The sequence below is a fragment of the Cheilinus undulatus genome, linkage group 15 (assembly GCF_018320785.1).
Source record: "Cheilinus undulatus linkage group 15, ASM1832078v1, whole genome shotgun sequence".
NCBI lineage: Eukaryota > Metazoa > Chordata > Actinopteri > Labriformes > Labridae > Cheilinus > Cheilinus undulatus.
Genome location: NC_054879.1, coordinates 47811886 through 47834541, shown reverse-complemented (window position 1 = coordinate 47834541; position 22656 = coordinate 47811886). Strand labels below are relative to the sequence as shown.

The following is a 22656-nucleotide window of genomic DNA, read 5'->3' as shown; positions in this document are numbered from 1 at the left end:
TAAGTAATGCAAGCTTTAACAGTGAAGTCAATCCATATATTTGAGGAGTTAATTCATGTATTGGGAGTTTGAAAGCACCAATTCCAAAATAGTTGGGGTGCTGTGTAAATGAGATCAAAATGCAGTGATTTGCTAATCTCATAAAGCCGTATTTTATTCACAATAGAACAGAAACAAAATATCAGATGTTGAAACTGCAACATTTTACCATTTGATAGAAAAATATTTTTGAATTCTATGGCAGTAACACGTCTCAAAAATGTAGGAACAGGGCAACAAAAGGCTGGAAAAGTAAGTGATTCTCATGAAAAAAAGTTGAAGGAGCATTTTGCAACTACTTAGGCTAATTATCAACAGGTCAGTGACATGGCTGGGTATAAAAGTTATTTTAAAGAGGCAGAGTCTCTAAGCAGTAAAGATGGGCAGAGGTTCACCAGTCTGTGAAAAAGTGGGTCTAACAATCTCAGGGCAACGTTCCTCAGCATAAAATTGCAAAGACTTTGAATATCCCAGCATCTTCAGTCCATAATATCAGCGAAATATCCAGAGAATCTGGAAAATCTCAGACAAGGCCAGGAATCAGTGTTGGATGTCCACGATGGTGGGGCCGTCAGGCAGCTTTGCATTAAAAACAGGCATGATTCTGTAGGAACACTTCCAAAAACCATCCTCAGACAATCAACCTCCACAAACTAGAGAAGAAGCTGGAACATGCTAAGGATCCAGGAATGTTGCAGTCTTCTCTGGGCCAACGCTCGTTTTACATGGACTGAGGTAAAATGGAAAACTGTTCTGTGGTCAGAGGAATCAAAATTGGAAATTATTTTCTGAGTTTGTTATCAGCCCACACTTCTAAAAGCCTGCAGCTCTGATGGTATGGGGTTGCTTTAGTGCAGTGATACTCAACCCTGCCCATTGTTGAAAAATACCTCTGCAAGAGCCACAATCTAAGAGGTGAAAAGTGGCAAAAACAGCTGGAAGTAGCAATAACTATAAGTTAAAGGTGGCAAAAATGGTCAAAAAGCAGCAAAAATGGGGACAAAAGTGGAAAAAGATGGGTGAGAAGTTACAAAGTAAATTAATAACAGGTGCAAAACATGGTCCAAAAGTGGCAAAAACAAGGCAAAAAAGTGAGTGAAAAAAAATAGGTTAAAAGCAGTCAAAAAGCAGTAACAAAAATGGGGAAAAAGTAGGAAAAAAGGTGATTTTTAATGACAAAAGATGCTTGAATGGGCAAAGAGAGAGGAGAAAAAGGTGAAAAAGGGCAAAAAGTGGAAAAAAGAAAACAAGAGGTATTTAATGGCAAAAGGATGCTTAAATGGGCAAAAAGTGGCAAAAAAAAAATGGTGAAAAAGGGCAAAAAGTGGAAAAAAGTAGCAAAAGATAGGAAAAAGTAGCAAAAAGAAGAGGCAAAATAGTTTTGCATACCCATGATAAAATGGGTCTGTCTCTGCAACCACAAGGGCTACTTGAATATTTTGGTGTCATCGTAAAGGGAACACTTGTGAGATTTGTTGAGATGTGTTAATATGAGTATATGTGATACTGATGAAGAGTAAATGAAGATGGCACTCAGCAAAATTTAAAAAATGTAGGTTTGCCTAAGAAGAAGCATTTTCAGGATGAATATCGGTTTAAAAAGATGCAGCTGCAGCGCTAAACCTTTATCAGACCATAGTACAACACATGAGTACGGAGTTTGATTTGTCCTCATTCATTTGGTTGTGATCTGAGTTGTGTTTGGAGTGTGTTAGAAAGGTTCATATCTTCTTGTAGCCCAGGTTCTGCTGTTTAATTTGATGTGCAACATCACTGAATTCTTTCATGATTAGTGCATTATTTCACACCGTGTTTGCCAATGCCTCTCAAAGTCCCCCAATGAGGGGACCTCAGGGTTCAAGAGGAGACCCCCTCTTAGTGTCTGGCAACCCCCAAGGGGGTCCTGAGCCCAAGGTTGAGAACCACTGCAAAACAAAATTTGGATATCAGAGCTTAACTTTACAAAGAACCATGGTGACCTCCATGACCCCCAGCTTGGCTGGGCTCCAGAAAGCTCTCCCATTTTCCCCCCTGAGGTGCGGCCTTGTCTCCACATGGCTGCTCTAGAATATTCATGGTTGTTCAGCCACCCTCAGGTCCAGTGGGGGTCCCCGGTCTCTGGCTCCTTTATTTTGGGGGTCATGGGCTGAGAAAGTTGAGAACCCCTGCCTTAAAGCCCCACATCTTCATCATCATCATCATCATCATCTGATTTCAATGAAGTCAGGTCTCTGAGATGTACATGCAAGCAGCTGAAGGTGATGATGCAGACGTCCAGGTCTAAATATCTGCTACAGGATAGCTCCGCCCACTCTGCAGCTTAACTTCCCTTTGTTCCATCAGCTCAGCAGAGCTCAGCTCTCTCTTTCTAACATACATCTGAGAAATCCAGTCATCCTGCTGCTGAGGGGAAGTGAGTCATGTCTATCAGCTATATCTGTTAGCAAGAGACAAACATTTATGGAAATGTGCAAATAAAGGTAGAATTAAACTAATGAATGGTGGAGAAATAACAGTTTATAGGAGGTTGTGTTTGGTAGTTTTAGCCTGCCTTTTAACATTTCACTGGTGAGAGCTGATTAAAGCTGCTATAATGTAAAAAAATCATGTCTTTGAAAACACAGGGTGAGGAAATCATGTGCAAAGCCGTGCTTTTCCATGCAGGAATAATTTTCCCATTATTTCCTGTTCTGAAGTCATTATAGCTGTGAAATGGAAACCTTTTCATATTTTCATTACATTAATATTTCCATATTTCAGTGGCAAAATTGAAAAACAAACAGGAAAAAAATGTCCATGATGCACAAAGCTAATGAGACATTAAAGCCAAATGTCTTTTTGCTGTGAAGTGCATCGTTGTTCCACAGCGACATTACAGATATGGGAATAATGAAGCCGTCTGAAGCCTCTGTGTGGGCGCTGGAGTGCTTTCCTGCTAGAAATGACATCACTGAACTCGAGCGGTGCCAATACTGAGTTGATAATCAGCAGCAGAGCGCACTTTGAAATAAACCTTCCACCTGAATGAATGAATGAGGTTCACTGCAAAGTCTGGAGTTCCTGTCATGGCCTGCAGGAAAGGAGGAAGACTTTCACTGTCTGGTTTTGATCCAAACAGAAAAATCAGCAGACAGTGAAGCAGATGATGAGCTGCTGCCTCTCTTCTCAGCGTGGTGCAAACGTGAACGCTGAGCAGACCGTGACGTGTGTGTGGTTGATGTGCCAGATTTAGTCTGCATGACTAATCTGTGATGACGTTAGAATGTAAAATACCAACACATGAAGCAGCAGTGCAGGGTTCTGCACAATGAGCTCACAGTATACAGTTGATATAGCATTGTTATGATCTATGACGGCTCTAAGGCATGTTCAGTCTGTTTTATATGTTTTATCTTAATTTATTCAGTGCAGGACTCCAGTATTACAAAAACTTCATGGATATCTATACTAACAAAGCCACGCTGCTATGTTGGCTACGTAGCTCAGGGGTTCTCAACCTTTTCAGCCCAGGACCCCAAAAATAAAGGTGCCAGAGACCGGGGAACCCCACTGGACCTGAAGGTGGTTGAACAGCCATGAATTTTCTAGGATCTTGGGCAGACAAGGCCACCCATCAGGAGGGATAAAGAGGAGAGCTTTTACCTGAAAACAACCACTCTTACCCAAGAAACAAGTGTCTTTTTTATTCATTTGTCTGTTAAACAGCCCTCTTAAAAATGGGTTCAAATCTTTTTGTTAAAAAAGAAATAAAATGGGTTAATAATGGCAAAAAATGGTGGAAAATGTGGTGAAACTGGATTTTAAAAGTAGCAGAAATTGGTTAGACGTGGCAATAATGTGATAAAATTGGCAAACATTGGAGGGACAAAGTGATAAAAACAGGTTAAAATTTAGCAAAACTGGTGTAAAGTGGCAACTGTGTTATTTAAAACATATTCTTAGTTTCTATAAGGCATCTGGTGACCCCCTCTCAGTGTCTTGCGACCCCAAATGGGGTCCCGACCCCAAGGTTGAGAACCACTGACATAGCTTACCAATATAGTTTACACCGCTTTCCACATTATTAAGCAAATGACATTTTTCTCTAATTTTCCTAAATATAATGAAATTGACAGAATATTTTTCAGGTCATCAGCAGAATTCAGCTGATTCTGAACAAACTTCATAATGATAACCGTTATTTTATCAAAATAAAAAACTCAAAATGCACTGTTCCACATTATTAAGCACAACAGAGTTTAAAAGATTTTATAGGTTGTAAAGATCTGAAAATGGTCATGTGTTGAATCTGCAGCATTAGGAGGTCATATTTACTGAAATCAAAGCTATTTCAATCAAAAACATCTGAACAGGCCGAGTTCATGTTAACATAGGAGCCCTTCTTTGATATCACCTTCACTATTCTTCATCCATTGAACTTGTGAGTTTTGGAGAGTTTCTGCTTGAATTTCTTTGCAGGATGTCAGAATATCCTCCCAGAGCTGCTGTTCTGATGTGAACTGCCTCCCACCCTCATACATCTTTAGCTTGAGGATGCTCCAAAGGTTCTCAGTAGGGTTAAAGGTCAGGGGAGGATGGGGACCACACCATGAGTGTCTCTCCTTTATGCCCATAGCAGCCAACGACACAGAGGGATTCTTTGCAGCATGAGATGGTTCATTGTCATGCATGAAGATCATTTTGCTACGGAAGGCACGGTTCTTCTTTTTGTACCATGGATGAAAGCGGTCAGTCAGAAACTCTAGATACTTTGCCGAGGTCATTTTCACACCTTCAGGGACCCTAAAGGGGCCTACCAGCTCTCTCTTCATGAATCTGGCCCAAACATGACTCCGCCCCCTCCTTGTTGACGTCCCGGCCTCGTTGGGACATGGTGGCCATCCACCAACCATCCACTACTCCTCCATCTGGACCATCCAGGGTTGCACGGCACTCATCAGTCAACAAGACTGTTTGAAAATGAGTCTTCATGTATTTCTGGGCCCACTGCAACCGTTTCTGCTTGTGAGCATTGGTTAGGGGGGGCTGAATAGTAGGTTTATACACGACTGCAAGCCTCTGGAGGATCCTACACCTTGAGGTTGGTGGGACTCCAGAGGCACCAGCAGCTTCAAATACCTGTTTGCTGCTTTGTGATGACATTTCCTGATGAATCTGTCAGAAACCTTCCTCATTACGCCTTTATCTGCAGGAACCCGTCTGTGCTCTCAGACACTAATGTCTCCTATGTTAACATGGAACTTGGCCTGTTAAGATGTTTTTGATTGAAATAGCTTTGATTTCAGTAAATATGACCTCCTAATGCTGCAACCCTATCAAATCTTTTAAAACTCTGTTTTGCATAATAATGTGGACAGCTGTGTAGGTAGCTACATTAGCTTTATCGAGGTACGTTTGCTTTAGCTCAGTGATACTCAACATGTGGCTCTTTTGTGATGATTTGTGGCTTTTTTATGTCTTAATTTTAAATATTATTCCCCAGAAAACCTTAAAAAGGGAAACTTTTTTGCCCTTTTTCACATTTTTTTGCCACTTTTCACCCATTTAAGCTACCTTTTGCCATTAAATACCACTTTTTATTTATTTTTTTGCCCATTGTTGCTACTTTTATACCATTTTTGCCCATTTTCACATTTTTTTCTACCAATTTCCCTCATTAAAGTACCTTTTGCCATTAAAGACCACTTTTTTCCTATTTTTCTACCCATTTTTGCCACTTTTTTGCCACTTTTATAACATTTTTGCCCATTTGAGCTACCTTTTCCCATTAAATACCACTTGTTCTATTTTTTGCCCATTTTTTATCACTCCTGACTGCTTTTTGCCAATTTTAGTCACTTTTCACTCATTTTGCCACGTTTTTGCCAATCTCGGACCATTTTTTGCCACCTGTAACTCATTTCTGTCACTTCTCACCCATTTTTGCTACTATTTTCTGCCTTTTACTTATTTTTATTGCTTCCTCAAGCTGTTTATGCCACTTTTCAACACTTAGATTGTGGCTCTTGCAAAGGTATTTTTCAACAATTTGGCTCTTTGGTTGAGTAACACTGCTTTAACTAAAGCTAACACAGTTGAGGCAAGCCACCATTTCCATATTAACTTCTAAAATGGATCAATATATAAAATTGCCCCGGGTAAAACCTCAGACCTTAGTCTGTAATGTTTGCTTCGTAAAAACACTCTTAAAGTGAGATAATGTACCTACAGACTATGACTCTTCAGTTCTCTGGTAGAGGTCTGCAAGATCCGGCATTGAGATCTTTGACTTGCAGCCGGACCGTCTTGAGGGTTTTTGTGGGTCCATGTCTGATAACATCCCCGTATCCCCCATATGACATGAAACTGGCTCCACACTCGTCCTGCACGACTGTGGAAATATCATTTTACTTCTGTAAGATAGTCGTGCTTCTGCCTGAATATTGTTATAGTATTATTAATAGAAAATCTGGATGCTGGTGTTTACTGGTTCAGTGGTCTACAGACGTCCTCAGACTGGTTTTGCAGGTCAGTATAGTACATCCCAGTCCAAAGCAGCCGTTCCCCATCCTGCAATCTCCTTCTGGGATATCTGAGGTGAAAGTGAAATAGTTGGCCAATAAAATGCCCTTGTAATACTTTTTTATATGCTTGTAAGTTTTCAATCGCACACAAAAGAAGGACAAACAATCATCTATTTGCTGAGAGGGATTGGAAGCATGGAACCATAAAATCAGTGTCCCACAATGGATGGAAATGCTCCAGTGCCATAAAAGAGATAATTCAAACCAGGAAAGCCTCCACAGAAAACAACTGTGATCATCACATCATGAGCTACACAACAGATCTCCAGTGCTGATCCTCGGCTAGATTTCCCACTAGATACTCTGACTAAACCAAATTACCCAAATTAATGGGTGGGACATGGCAGCCGTTTTAATGAGCTCTGCCTTTGATAAGTAAACAGAGTCAACAATAATGCAGGACGTTTTTGTTTGTTCTTTTGTTGTGATATTTGGGTAACTCAGCAACACTAACTCTCAGTTTGACCCAAATATTAAAAGGCAAAGGCTGATTGTATTTGTAACAACGCCTGAAAACAAGTCTGGTGTGTGTTGAGCAGTGGAAACTGCATAGAAACTATTCGATCACATTAATTTTAGCTGACAGTACATTAAGATGCTTCCATCTTACAGTGGAAAGTCTGAATCCACCGTGCCAATTCTGGCTGGCAGGCGACCTCCCCAACCCAACCAGCATACACGAATACAATTTACCAATAATTCACTGAACCACATACAGTCTGGGAATGAAGCTATGAGTGAGACATCTTCACTTCATTCCTATCTTTGCCAAAAGCTGCATAGTGCCTATGAAAAGTATTCACCCCCATGGATGTTTTACCCTTTTATTAATTTTGTAAATCAGTAATAGTCAACATAATTTGGCTTTTAGCCCGTTCTAGTCACTGTTTAGTAGAGTCACCTTTGGTTGCAATCACAGCTCTGAGTCTGCCAATCTGGCTTACCCATCTGGACTCTGCTTATTTAATTGGATCTTTGCAGAGCTACTCAAGCTCTGTCAGGTTGCAGGGTGCGTGAAAAGCCTTTAATTCACTCCAGAACATTCCCCTCTTTGTCTTTAAACCATTTCTGTGTAGCTTTCTCTGGATGCTTCGGCTCATTGTCTGACTGGAAAATAAATCTTCTCTGAGCCGCAGTTCTCTGTCAGACTGAAGAAGATTGTCCTCCAGCATTCATTTTACCCTCTGCCTTTATAGGCCCTCCAGGGCCGACTGCTGAGAAGCATCCCCACAGCACGATGCTGCTGAGAAGCACCCCCACAGCACGATGCTGCTGAGAAGCATCCCCACAGCATGATGCTGCTGAGAAGCACCCCCACAGCACGATGCTGCTGAGAAGCATCCCCACAGCACGATGCTGCTGAGAAGCACCCCCACTGCACGATGCTGCTGAGAAGCATCCTCACAGTATGATGCTGCTGAGAAGCATCCTCACAGTATGATGCTGCTGAGAAGCATCCCCACAGCATGATGCTGCTGAGAAGCATCCTCACAGTATGATGCTGCTGAGAAGCATCCCCACAGCATGATGCTGCTGAGAAGCATCCTCACAGCATGATGCTGCTGAGAAGCATCCCCACAGCATGATGCTGCCACCAGCGTGCTCCACAGTGGGGATGGTGTGTTTGTGGTGATGTCAGTGTTTGGCATCTTGTCTGATGGTCTAAAACAGTGGTTCTCAACCTTGGGGTCGGGACCCCATTAGGGGGCGAGACACTGAGAGGGGGTCACCAGATGCCTTAAAGAAACTAAGAATATTTTTTAAATGACACGGTTGCCACTTTACACCAGTTTTGCTAAATTTTAACCTGTTTTTATCACTTTTTCCCACCAATGTTTGTCAATTTTGACACATTTTTGCCACTTAATAGCCATTTTTCTGATTTCAAACCCTTTCCAACACTTTTTTCTGCCTGTTTTTACCGCTTCTAAACCAAGTCTTGACACTTTACACCTGCCTTTGGCTCTGTTGACCCATTATTGCCTCTATTAACCACTTTTTACCACATTATATGCCCATTTCAACCACATTTCACAATTTGATTTGCTCATTTTTACCAGTTTAACCTATTTCTGCCCATTTTTCTATCTTAGTTAACCTCTTTCGCCATTTTATATTAATTTTTCACCGCATTTCACCAAATTTTCCACCCTTTTTTGCCAATGTAAAGTCAATTCAGCCACTTTTTATTTCCCCTTACCACTATGTATGCACATTTTTGCCACTTTAACCACTTTTTGCTTATTTTTTGCCAATTTTATTACATTTTTGCCACTTCTAACCAATTTCTGCTACTTTTAAAATCCAGTTTCACCACCTTTTCCACCATTTTTTTACATTTTACATAACCCATTTTATTTCTTTTTTTAACAAAAAGATTTGAACCCATTTTTAAGGAGGCTATCTACCACACAAATGAATAAAAAATACACTTGTTTCTTGGGTAAGAGTGGTTATTTTTCAGGTTAAAGCTCTCCTCTTTATCCCCCCTGATGGGCGGCCTTGTCTGCCCAAGATTCTAGAAAATTCATGGCTGTTCAACCACCTTCAGGTCCAGTGGGGGGCCCTGGTCTATTGGACCTTTATTTTTGGGGTCCTGGGCTGAAAAGGTTGAGAAGCACTGGTCTCAAAGCTCCATTCTGGTCTCATCAGACCAAAGAACTTCCTTCCTCTTGACCATGGAATCTCCCACAGTCCTTCTGGTGAACTCTAGTCCAGATTGAATCTGAGTTTTCTTCAACAGTGTCTTTCTCTTTGCCACTCTCCCATAAAGCTCTGACTGGTGAAGAACCCGGCCAACAGTTGTTGTCTGCAGAGTCTCTCCATCTCAGCTGCTGAAGCTTGGAGCTCCCTCAGAGTAGTCATAGGTGTCTTGGTGTCCTCTCAGTCCACTCAGTGTATGAGGACGGTCTGATCTAGGCAGATTTACACGTGACATATTCCTTCATTTCTTCATGATGGATTTAACTGAACTCTGGGGGATGTTCAGAGACTTGGAGATGTTTCTGTCTCCATCCTCTGATTTAGACTTTCTATAACCTTTTCTTTGAGTGTTCTTTTTTCTGAGTGCTTTGGAGTGTTCTTTTGTGTTCATGGTGTAATAGTAGCCGTGAATACTGATGAACTGGACCTTGGATGGATGGATATTCTTACTTAATCAACCTTTGTGATCAGCTTTAGAGCCATAGTTTGCTTGTCTTCCATCCTTCTACATAGCTGACGTTATTGTCGTTGACATCGTTGCTGACATGATGCTCCTCCAGAGTCCTCACCTCCTCTTTATGATGTCTGAATGAAAGCTTGCTTATTGAATTAGTATTTATATATATAACCCACTCAGAATGACCTCTGCTAACCTCTAGCAGGTGTGGGCACTGGGTGGTGCTCGCTGTTTCTCTGCAGGCTGCTGTGAGCTTTATGGCATTTTCCAGAGTGAGGGCTATGATGTCATCAACATGTGTCTCATCTGCAGCTAAGAACCCATTTCCTGGTTTGACAGCTGAGCTGGGGATAAAGGGTCTCTGTTCTCATAATATACTAAAGAAAAGTGTCCTTCCTCCCCCCTGCCCTCCCACTGGGTGTTTTCTTTCCTCCCTGCCTCTGTGCATTGCCTCACACAGGCGCCACTCCATACATGCACCATGCATCCAAACAGAACTGGAGGAAACGCTTTTTATCTTTTCATTTTTATTTAGAAAATAAAGGTGTGAAAAATTTAGCAAGCACTCCACGTGACTTCAAAGACATCAAACATACAATACATAATAATATTTAACATTTCTCCCTTTATGACCAAACACTGGCGTCTAACAACAGTCTTTACAGGACAAATAATTTAAGCACAAATGAAAACACAAAGAGAGGAAACATGATAAGGATAAGCTGCTGGCTTTGTGCACAAGATTAGGATGGGCTCTTGAATTACACGCACATTTATACAGTCTTTAACATCTAAACAATCTGTGAGAGCCCCCTTCAAAGAATCAGTCATTGTGCTTACGGTAAAGCTCCTTTACCATGCCTCATCTTGCTCCGCTAATGCTGTGAAGCTGTGAGATACAGTCCGTGCTGGTGGAACAATATTTGCATGGCTTTAAACCCACTAGTAAGTCAGTAAAAATGTCAACAAGCTTTTAAAGAAGCTGGATCAGAGCTGCAGCCTTCAGTCTTCAGATCTGTTCAACATGAAATGAAAACAGCAGCACACAGCTGCAAGGAGCCCAAAAACTCTACGCTTTACTTTATGAATAAAAACTGAACAGTTTAGTTGATCAGTATCAGGTCGGTGTTCTGAATGCAAATACTGGTCTAAGTGAATTAGGTCTGAATTGTAGGTCAGTGTTAGTAGATAAATGCACAAACAGATGAAATATAGCAACCAATCTGCATTTAACAGTACCACCAGCTAGTGTTCGTGTTTCTACACCAGCTTTCAAGGTTGTTTCCTTCTCAGTGATGTTAAAGAAACTAGAACCTAACAGAGCCTCGGGGGGCATGGGCAGAAAAAAGCTGAAGTTGCACATGAAAACTAATAAATAGCACCTGAAACTGTCCTGTGAGCACCATGCAGCTTCTTGTACGCACTAGGAGATATTGTTAAGATAAAGATATTCACTGCTGCTCATGAGTAAATGCTCAGCGTGCCAAAGTTTCAATTCATACATGCATTTATTTTAAGATTCTTTTTGGGGGATTTTTTTTTTGCCTTCATAGCTTATTTGCAGTTGCATGATTCTGATAACACACAAACGTCCATCGGGGTCAGGAGGTGGGGGACAGCCAATAGAAATGAATGAACAGAGGAGAGTTAGTACTTTAAAGCTCTGAACGGGCCTCAGACAATTAAGTACCATCCCTCCATCCATTCCTTTTCTATACCACTTGTCTTGCTTGGGGTTGCCGGGTGGGGGTGGGGGGGCTGGAGCCTATCCCAGCTGTCACTGGGCGAGAGTTGGGGTACACCCTGGACTGGTCGCCAGTCAATTACAGGGCTGACATTTATGCCTCGTTTATACGACAACGTTTTGCTTCATTTTCCGTTTTCGTTTCCAGAAAGTTCCACGTTCAGACAGCAACGTTTTCAAAACAAACTGCGGGAAACACCAAAAACGATGTAGTATACATGCCAGTACATGCCGCCAGTAGATGGCGGTGTGATTTTTGTGCCTGCACCAGATTCTGACTCGACCCATACGCCCTTCGACGTCGTATGGGTCGAGTCAGAATCTGGTGCAGGCACGAAATACAGTGCTTAACAAATTTATTAGACCCCCTGTCATATTTGTCTCAGAGACCATCCAGCATCATGAAGTGCTTTAATGCGGACTCTTTCATTTTCAGTCAGCTCTCCACGTTTTACCATTTTGAACAGGAATGAGGAATTCCAAACTGAATTCACCCAAATTCGAGCCGGCTCACTGGGCTTCTCTGAGAAGTCAGAAATGAATCAAGCATAACATTCAACCACTAAAACTCATTTTTCTCTTCAGGAATGACAGTAAATAACTATAATTTGACATATTCATCAAGAAATATTAATGTCTTTACTATTTATTCAGTTTTTTTGTAAATCAGTAAATTTGAAAATTCATGGATAACAATAATAATTCTATTTTAGCATTAAAAATATCATTTGGGTTAAAGAGCTTCTACATATTGGTGTATGATGATCAAAAATGATTTTGGTAATTACCAATGCTGTTAATTTAGGGCAGCTGTGGCAGAAACCTGACTTTGGTTAGGGTTAGAGTGGTCTAATACATTTGTTAAGCACTGTACGTCTCCGCTGATCCAAGTGATGTGAGGTAAATCAACACTTTGTTGGAGAAGTACAGTTAAATTCAAAAGAATGAGGAGCATGAACAGTACACTGGTGTCGGCCATCTTTGTTTGGGCTTCCCATCCGCACATGAGTTATAAGCCTCGTGCATGGATATTTACTGCAGCCACAGTGCGCATGTCTGTTTTCAGAAAGTCCCAGTTTCCCTGTTTACACAGAGACAGGGGCGTTTTGAAAAACTTCCACTCTGGAGCCCGTTTCTGAAAAGTTCAGTGTTCAGCCACCAAAACGCCGTTGCAGTGTTAACGGACAGAAACGCTACAAAACTTTTGTGTTTTCACTCTAAACAGGGCAATAGAGACAGACAACCAGGCATATTCACACTCACACCTACGGGCAATTTAGAGTCACCAATTAACCTAACAAGCATGTCTTTAGTGGTGGGAGGAAGCCGAAGAACCCATGCATGCACGGGGAGAACATGCAAACTCAGCATAGAAAGGCCCTGACCAGGAAGCGAATCAGGAACCTTCTTGCTGTGGGGCAACAGCGCTAACCCCTGCACCGCCTTGCAGCCCAAGTACTTCCCTATACTATACAAAAAAAGTTTTTTTTTTTCTGTTTAGGCGATCAATATCACAGATTACTCAGTCCAGCAGACCTCCTCCAGACTGTTCATCTGAGATACCTTGGAACGGAAATACACGCTAAAACTTTTGAAAAATAGGATTAAACTTCTGTTTAGGGTTAAGGCACTTGTTTTGACATGGAGGCTTTTATTTTGAAAAGCTCACCTTTTCCAATGGGTCACATGATTTCCTTTTCCTCAAGTATTTCATTTTATGAAGAAAGCAAAATAACGCAATTGAATAAACAAAATGGGACCCCTTATTTAAAATGTTGTTATTCGTTTTTCCGTTTTTGTGACCAAAATGAAAAAAAAAAAAAGGAATAATGAGAGTTTCTCCCATTTCTTGAGTCTGGTTTCAACCAGGAAATGGATCTGAAAATACACTGACTGTCCTCACTAACCACTGCACCACTGTGCACCCCAGAAAGTTTTCATGATTACTAAAAAGTATTTTGTGCAGACTGAAGATTTTCTGCTTTCTGTCTAAATGCACACAGGAAGCTTCTTTTTCTTCCATCCATGTCCCTTTAGCAGTCCCCTAAAACCTAAAATATAAATGTAGAGTTTTCAGTTTGGCTCATTGTCACACTGAAAAGCAGTCTGTTAGCCCTTGGTGCGTTACAGCTGTGCAGCACCCTTAAATATATTTGTGTATTCTGTTAAACTTGCTTGTGTTAAAGGCCTAGAGGTACAAATATTAAAGGTGTACCACTGGTTGAATAAAACAAACCTTTCTGAAGTTATCTGATAGCATAGACAAAAATGTATGTTCAGAGAGTCTTGGATAGAAAAATACAGTATTCAAAACAAAGATGGACATTAAAATACATACATGAGGCGTATACTTGTCCATTAGAGGAGTCTTCTCTGAGATTTAACAGTATCTTGCAGTTCCTTTGGGCTTGTTGGGCATGTAGTGTCAACAGCAGAAGAGTTCATGCACCAGCACAGAAGCCTGTGTGTTCATGTGTGTGTCTGTGTGTGCGTTCCTCTTGACCTCATTAGATAACATGCAGGTATGTTGCCTTGGTGTCCACTCCGATCACATTTTTGGCGGTGCATCTGTAAAACCCTGTATCCCTACTCGTTGGGTTCTGTATCACCAAGGAACCCTGAGGACTAAGGTAGCGGTTGCCATAGATACGAGCCTGACCCATGACCTGAAGTTGTGTCAGGTCCGGTGTCTCCCAAGTGACTGTCGCCCTAGGAGTGGCTATGGTCATGCATGGCAGCTCCACAGCAACACCGGGTCGCGTGTAGGTCACGGGGGAAGGCCCCGTTGTGATGCGAGGGGGGTAGGCGATGACGATGACCGGGACTGTGAGGACTGAAACTAGGGAGGAGTCCGAACTGGCAGATCTGCAGGTGTAGGTGCCGCGATCGAAGACAGTGGCCTCTCGCACCGATAGCGTCCCATCCGCTTGGACTTGATAACGGCCTGATTCGCCGCTCTCACCGCGAGATAGCACCTTGCCGCTTGGCACGGTCCAGGTGAGAGAGCCTTGGGTGTAGGTTTGAGGCGCAGGGCAAGGAAGGCGAAGAGTTTCCCCATTAATGATGCTCACCAAGGAGGCCGTTTTAGTGCTCACTGCTGGCTCCAGGGCGGGTCCAGGAGAGCGGGGCGGAGGGCCGATAGGGTGAGGTACAACTGGCGAAGGTAGGCCTCTGTTTAAAGGCTTTTGAGTAATTGGGACTCTTGGGTTTGGCAGGTCATTCAGACCAGGGCGTCCTTGAATGGCATATGAGGTCACTTCAGAGACCTCCAGCTCCACCTGAGTCCTCGTCTCGCCTCGCTCACCTCTAACCACGCAAACCAAAGTCCCACTATCACTCTCCCGCACGCCTCGCAGCTCCAAGGAGCCGTTTCGGTACACGGTGAGTCGGCTGCCGTAATAAGGAGCAGGCAACACACCGTTACCGGGCAGAAGCCAGGCCACTCGGGGAGGAGGGTAGCCTTGGGAGGGGCATGGAAGAATGACAGTTTGACCTTTAGCTGCCCGCTGCTTCACTGTGGTTGCCACACTCACAGGCTTGTTAGTGGAGCTTATAGCATCTGTATTACTAGCAGCTATGCTAGCACTTCTTGAGTCAGCACCTGCCTTCTTGTTGGCATTAATCACCCCTGCATCGGCGCCACTATTGAGACTACTTCCTCTAATTGAACTAGCTCCGTGATTGGACACACTGCTACTAAAGACTCCAACACTTCTTGGAATACTGCTACCTACGTTAGCATCATTTCCACTCTTTCCTGCAATGACTTCGTTATTGGTAGATCCAGGAATCCTCTGAACAATACTGGCCTGGACTGGCTTTTGGTTGCTTCCAACGCTATTGCTACCACCTGGGATGCTCGGCCCGTTTCCGTTTATCCCAGTGTTTTCTGCTTTGAAGCCGACATTGCTACCGCCGCTAACCCCTACACTGACCACACTGCTACTAAGTTGTGTTGTTATTCCAGTCACAGGCCTGTTGACTGTATCTTGAGTATTGCTTCTAGCTGCAGGATTTAAGCCACTTGTTGCTACATTAGCATTAGCGCCAGTGTTTGGTACAACATTCCCTAACCTACCATTATTATAGCTGTAGCCATTATTGTTGTTGGTGTTGCTACCTAATTTGTTAAAGTTGTCTCCTGATCTACTGCCCTGCCCATAGCTAGTACTCCAGCCTCTTCCTCCAACGTGGCCGCCACCTCCATAGTTAGGAGGCTCCACCTCCAGGCTCACCACCATACTCTTCTCCCCGGCTGAGTTGCTAGCTCGACATGTGTAGTTTCCTGTGTCAATCTTCTGAGCCAGTCGCACCTCCAGAGTTCCTCCTGACACCACCACAACCCGCTCAGAGTAAAACCCAGATCCCAAACTTTGGGGGATGACACGGCGTGTTGGGGAAAACCACGTCACTGTTGGAGCAGGGTCTCCTACGGCCCGGCAGGGAATGGTGGCGGTTGCCCCTTGGCGTACTTTGACGAGGTGGTAGCTTCTGTCATCAGTGAAGGTTGGTGGAGATGTCATCATGATCTTTACTTTGACCTGGAATGGTTGAATGTGAACAAAGGCACAGGATGATTTAAACAGTAAAACAAATGTTCTTAGACAGTTCTTTGAGAAACAGTTCCTCTTACCTTCATGGTGTCTCTCCCTCCTTGATTCTCAGCGTAGCACGTATATTCTCCTTCCTCTCCCATACCAACTGCTGGAACCAGTAACGTCCCGTTATCAAATACAGTCAGTCTCCGTGTTCGTCTTCCTCTTTCTTCCCCCTGCAGCACGCTGTTCACCATGGTTCCATCAGGTAGACTCCAACGGACAGCTGGGTCAGGGAGTCCTGATGCCTGGCAGTCCACCTGCAAGGATTTGGATCTGTTAGTTTACGTGAGTCTTTAAGTTCAGCTGTGGCTGCAGTTGGGTCACTGGACTGGACAGCTGTTCTTGTCCCAGTATACAAGCACCAAGAAAAATCAGTGCATTGACTTAGACTGAGGGTGTCAAACTTAAGGCTCGGAGGCAAAATCCGGCCCATGGCACAGTTACACCCAGCCCTCAAGATCAAACCATATTTTTATTATAGCAGGCCCAGCGGTACGAAGTCTGCAGAGTTCCTCCAGAATAAAAATGTAAAATTAAGCTCAATCATTTAAAATATCCCTGCTGAGTCTTTAAAAAACTAAAACCTAGAGTAAAAACAATTTGATAAAAAGTCAGGAATGTGGGGAAAGAAATTGATTTTTGTTTTCATTTTATATTTCCAATTTTGTATTTAACAATTCTGACTTCAATCTATGATTTTGACTTTATCTCATATTTTGGCCTTTTAAACTCATGATTTTGAATTTAATTTTATGTTTTGACCTTTTCAACTCCTAACTTTGATTTTAAAATTTCAACTCATATTTTGACCTTTCAAAGCTTACGATTTCAAATTTTATCACATTATTTTCACTTATAAAGTCATGATTTTGAATTTGATTTCATATTTTCACCTTTAATACTCATGATTTTGACTTGGATTTTTTTATTTTGACCTTTAAAGCTCATAATTTCTCATTTTATAACATTACATCTAATTTTAAAATCATGATTTTGAATTAAATCTCATATTTTGACCTTTAAAACCCATTATTCCGACTTTGTATCTCGTATGTTTGCCTTTTAAAAACTTTTATGGCATTACCATCTTTGAACTCTTCCTCACCCATTTTTGTGTCTCTTGTTCACTAATTTGTGTCACTACTTTCTTTTAATGTTTTTGCACAAATACAAAAAAAAGAATGTCCTATGCAGACTCTATCATTATCAAATTTTAGAAAAATCCACATATGCTGTTAAAAAAAAAACACATAGTTACTACTTTTAATCAAAGAAATGCCAATGCCACATTACCTGTGGATCTATGTGTGCTGGAATATGGGAGGTAACTTGCTCTAGAATTTGTACTCGGCCAGTTACAGACAGCATGTTCCCCTGGACTATTACAAATGAGCAGAGGTCCCTGGGTAACCCAAGTCCAGTGTGAACAGGGCTTTAGACTCACACATGCACTTACTACTATTATTAACAAGCTACTGTTATAGATCCATGAGGGAATTTAACCAGACCACTGTCCCCGTATACAAGCACTGAGGAAAATCAATGTATGGACTCCTCTAGCAGGAGGTGGTATTCCCCTGTCAGCATCTTTCTACTGAACCGTCCTCCTGGCTAACTAGTCAGTAAGTGGCAGACTGGTTGTGAGTCAAACGGTAAAAACACGGCCACCTTTAAACCTGTGTTCCTACTCTAAGCTTTACACGTGGTTTAAACCCAGTACTCACTATCCGTCATGCTAACGCCCAGTACAGCAGCTGATTACCATGGCCAGTTCTGCTCAGATGAAGTTGTATAATTTTATATTAATTTTAGAGTTACAAATATATACAATTCTTTGAGTAGGATACGCAGACATCTTGGAGGTTGTCAATGCTCCGTGTTAGCACCTATTGTCAGTAACCCTGATTTTGAAAACGCTTGTGTAGACTTGGGATTCTGTGACTGGAGAGCTGCTGGTATTACTAAAATCAATGATATGTATCAAGGTGGAGCTCTAAAGTCTTTTCAGCAACTACAAGATGATTTCAACCTCTCACAAATACAAATTTTTCGTTACTTACAACTTAGAAGTTATTTAAATTCAATTCCATATTATTAAATTGGTAACAAAATGAATACACTGGATCGTCTTATTATGAAAACAACAACAATTATTAAGAAACTGATTAGGTACATATATGACCAATTGCTTGTGAATGATAAGACTACAGTGAACATTAAAAATAGGTGGGAAAAAGACTTTGGAGATCACTTGGATGATCAGACTTCAGATAGATTTTTGTACAATGCCAAGAAAATCACTAGTTCAGCCAAATCACATGAAACGCAGTATGAGATTGTTAATAAATTGCATGTAACTTCCTGAAATACGTAGTAAATATGATAAATCATGTCCTAATACATGCAAGAAGAAGTGTAAAAAACAACTGGGCACCTATTTTCATTTAATGTGGTCATGTCCTCTGATTAAACATTTTTGGTCTTCTGTTAAAATAGAAATTGAAAATATTCTTGGCATTAAAATAACAATGGATCCAAAGCTGTGCATCCTGGGTATCAGTGCCCAGACTGGTCATACAGAGAAGTGGTTGAATTTTATGTTGTATTCTGCACGCCTCTCCATCCTTCATGTGTGGATTGAAGCTCTCCACCTACTCTAGCATTACGGCATGAAAAATGACTTTCTTTTCTCCCCTTTGAAAGATGATCTCCTGTGATGAGAGGAACCTTAGAGCTATTTGTTAAAGAATGGTTCCCCCTCAGAAGTTTCTTTAAAAGTGAATGGTCTGCATTAATGAGCATCGGTGTGGACTGAATTTAATTTACACATTGCATAATTTATTTCTCCCCCCCTTTTTTTTTTTTGTTTTGTTTTGTTTGTTTTGTTTTTGCCTTTTCTAGATTTTTGTACGTTTCATCAGGGTTGGACACTAGAACAACAGAAATGTATTTGTATATGTTGACATCTTGCTCTTATTGAGCCTTTATATTCTACCGTTCTGGTTAATATAAAATAAAATAAAAAGTTTAAAAAAAAATAAAAAATTGTATGTATAAGAGATAATCACCTCCCAACTGCCTTTTCTAGGTGTTCCATGTCTGCATAAGTATTAAAATTCCAGTTTTAGCCAAACTTACATTCTAGATCAGTCATGCGGAGACAAGGCCGTCCATAAGGGGGGATAAAGAGGGGAGCTGCTCAAAACAATCCGTGCAATTACTAATTTATATGTATAATCTGTACACATGTTTGTATATATATTTGTGTATATATATGTGTATATAGGTGTACATATTAATATCTCCGCCACACCCAATCTGTAATATACCCAACCTGTACATAACTGTAAATACTATTTATAATTTGTAAGTTAAAGTTTTTACATTCCATACTTTGGGATTTATTAGTGCAACGTTACCTTTATTTGTACTCTATTTCTCTTGTGTGTGTTGTACTGTATTTTCTATTGTTTCTGTCACCAATGGCCTGCTTTGACTAAGATACTTTTTGCTGCTGTAAACTGGAATTTCCCCTTGTGGGACTAATAAAGGAATATCTTATCTTATCTTGTCTTATCTCTCTGGGGCCCAGCCAAACTGCAGGACATGGAGGTCAGTAAAATCATGTTCTACTTCTAAGTTAAGCTGTGGAATCCGAATCTTATTATTAACCTGAAAAATAACCCCTCTTATCAATAAACAAATATTTTTTTCATTTGGGTCAAATGGGCTTAAAAAATGTCTAAAATCCGCTAAATAACAGCAAAAAATGGTGGAAAAGGTGGTGAAATTGAATTTTAAAAGTAGCAGAAATGGGCTAGAAGTAGCAAAGAATAAGCAAAAATTGGCAACAAATGGTTTAAGTGGCATAAACACCATCGACTGGGATTAAAAAGTGGTTGGAATGGCTTTAAATTGGCAAAAATGCTGGAAATCTGGTTAAATGGGATGAAAAAGTGATATAAACTGGAAAAAGGGGTTAACTGAGCCATAAAAATTGGCACAAATGGGTTAAACTGGCAAAAATAAGCTATTAAAAGTGAAATGTGGTTAAAATGGGTATAAAATGTAGTAAAAAAAAAGTGGTTAATGGTGGTAATAATGGGTCAAACAGAGACAATGTTGATGTGAAGTGGAAAGAATTGGTTTAGAAGTGAAAAAAAGGCAGAAAAAAAGGGTTAAAACGGACAAAAATGTTTTATGTGGCAAACCTGAAAGAAAAAAATGATAAAATTGGTTAAAAACAGCAAAATTGGTGTAGAGTGGCAACAGTGTCATTTAAAAAATATTCTAGGTTTTTTAGCTTATCTGGAGACCCCCTCTCAGTGTCTGCGACCCCCATGTGGGTCCCAACCCCAACGTTGAGAACCCCTGCTTCTGAGAGGATGGGACAGTATAGTGTAGGAACTCAGGCAGAGAGGATGTAGCTAAGGGGCCACAGGTCTGGTCTAAGCCCAGGCTACCTTCCATGACACAGAACCAGCAGACTGTTGCTGCCAAAGGCCACATCTGAAACATTTCTGTGGATTTGACTCTGATGAAAACTGAACTTTGAGGACAGAAACCTGAACATGAAGGAAAACTAATCCCACTGTACCGTCCTGTGCTCCTCCTTTCATTTCCCCCTGTATGACACCATTTCTCATTGAGCTGTTAAATATTCATGTTTGTGTGTTTTTCCCTGAAGGCTGCTGCTGATGAGTCAAAACAGGCTGTGACCTGACACGTCTTCCTCTTCTTTTTGAGTCAGAAAACATGGAACATTTTTATTACGGAGAGAGAGGAGACGTTTTTCTGGCAGCCATCGCAGACAGCCATCACTTACTACAGCCGAGCTATAAAAGCCTTGAAAATCTCATCAGAGGAGGAAGAGGCTGAGGAAGGGTCCTTCATGACGGTTACTGAACAAACTGAAGGTAATTCTCATCTATGACCCACAAAACCAGAGGAAAACACAAGAAAGCAGACCGATGGTTACTGCTTATCCAGAAAGACTGACCCTCAGTGGTTCTCAGTGTGGGGGGCCGGACCCCCTTTGCGGTCACTAGACACTGAGAAGGGGTCGCCGAATGCCTTAAAAAAAACTAGGAATATTTTCACATGAGTTTAAACTGTACATTTTATCCATTTTCATAAAATATATGCATAACATTAATGGATGAATGGCCCCTGATAAACATAATTAGTGTCTAATGTATGTATTTTTTGTACCACTTCTTAACCACTCTCCCACCAAATTTTGCCCCAATTATTTGCCACTTTTCATCAATCTTTGCACAATCTGTACCCATGTTTGCAGTGATCCTCTACGTCCATTTAAGCTGCCTTGTGCAGTTAAATGCCACTTATTTCCCATCTGCCACTCTTTGATGAGTTTTGCCCAGTTTAGTCACTTTTTACTTATTTTTTTGCCACATTTTTGCCACTTCTTTTTGTCACTTCTTGCCCATTTTTGACACTTTTATCCTGCTCTTTGCAATTTTTAGCCCATTTTTGCCTTTTTTGCCACTTCTCACCTATTTAAGCTACCTTTTGCAATTAAATGCCACTTTTGCCAATTTTTCCCACCTTTATTTCTGATTTTTGCCCAGTTTAGTCACTTTTCACTCATTTTTTTGCCACGTTTTTGCCACTTTGGGACCATTTTTACCACCATTAACTCATTTTTTGGTCTATTCCCACCCATTTTTTGCCCTTTTATGCTCCTTTTTCCTCCAATTTTTGCCACCTTTTCTCTGTGTTTGCTGCTATTTGACCATTTTTTCTACCTTTAATCTATCTTAATTGTCACTTTTCACCACTTAGATTGTGGCTCTTGCAGCTGCATTTTTCAACAATTTGGCTCTTTGCTTGAGTAACACTGGACTAAATGAATCGGTCAACAGACTGAAATCAGCATAAAATAGAGTAAAATACAATTCTGCTCCTCCCTTAAAAATGTCCAAATGGTATAGTACAGAGCTGCGAAATATTGCAAGTAATTTTAATTTAACCATATTAGAAATGTTGCTCACAAATGGGGAAATTATGTTTCAAAAATATATTAAAATGCAGAGATGTTTGTAAAAAAGACTCAACATTTTTTGCTTGTCTCACCGGTTAAGGGGGGCCCTGTGTAAATTCTTTCTGGGGGCCTTAAATCCCTAGCTACGCCCCTGGGGATGAGGATGGACATCCGTCTATAAACAGAAGCAGACCTGAGGGAGGAGGGGGCTGCTGCTTAAAGCGTGACGTGTGCCAGATTGAAAGCGGCTAAAGCCGTTCATTGCTCACCTTCAGAGGTTTGCCAAACAGCACCATCTGATTGAGAGGCTGCTTGGGTTCGATCTTGGCAGGCTTGGTGGCCACGGAAACGCGCAGGAGGCGATAATCGTCTGCAACCTTGTTGCGTGCGATGCAGAGGTAGTCCCCGGCATCCTTCTCTGTGACGCCCTGAACTGACAGGGTCCCATTAGGGTGCACCTTAAACCGTCTGTCAAAACTGAAAATGTAAAGTAGAAAATAATTTAGAGACAAACGTGGGGAAAAAAGGAACCAGACTGAAAAGAATCA

The 22656-nt window shown here is 41.3% G+C and overlaps 1 protein-coding gene across 1 annotated transcript in view; it reads right to left on the bottom strand.

The window, feature by feature from the left end:
* Positions 1-12825: 12825 nt before the first annotated feature.
* The window catches only part of LOC121522486 (matrix-remodeling-associated protein 5-like), a 32617-nt gene continuing 22786 nt past the window's right edge, over positions 12826-22656 (bottom strand). The window contains exons 10-12 of the mRNA XM_041806932.1: positions 22378-22585; positions 16140-16361; positions 12826-16047 (exon numbers count right to left, since the gene is read on the bottom strand). Coding sequence (XP_041662866.1) covers positions 14014-16047; positions 16140-16361; positions 22378-22585 — 2464 coding nt within the window. The 3' untranslated portion in view covers positions 12826-14013. The remainder of the gene's footprint in view (positions 16048-16139; positions 16362-22377; positions 22586-22656) is intronic.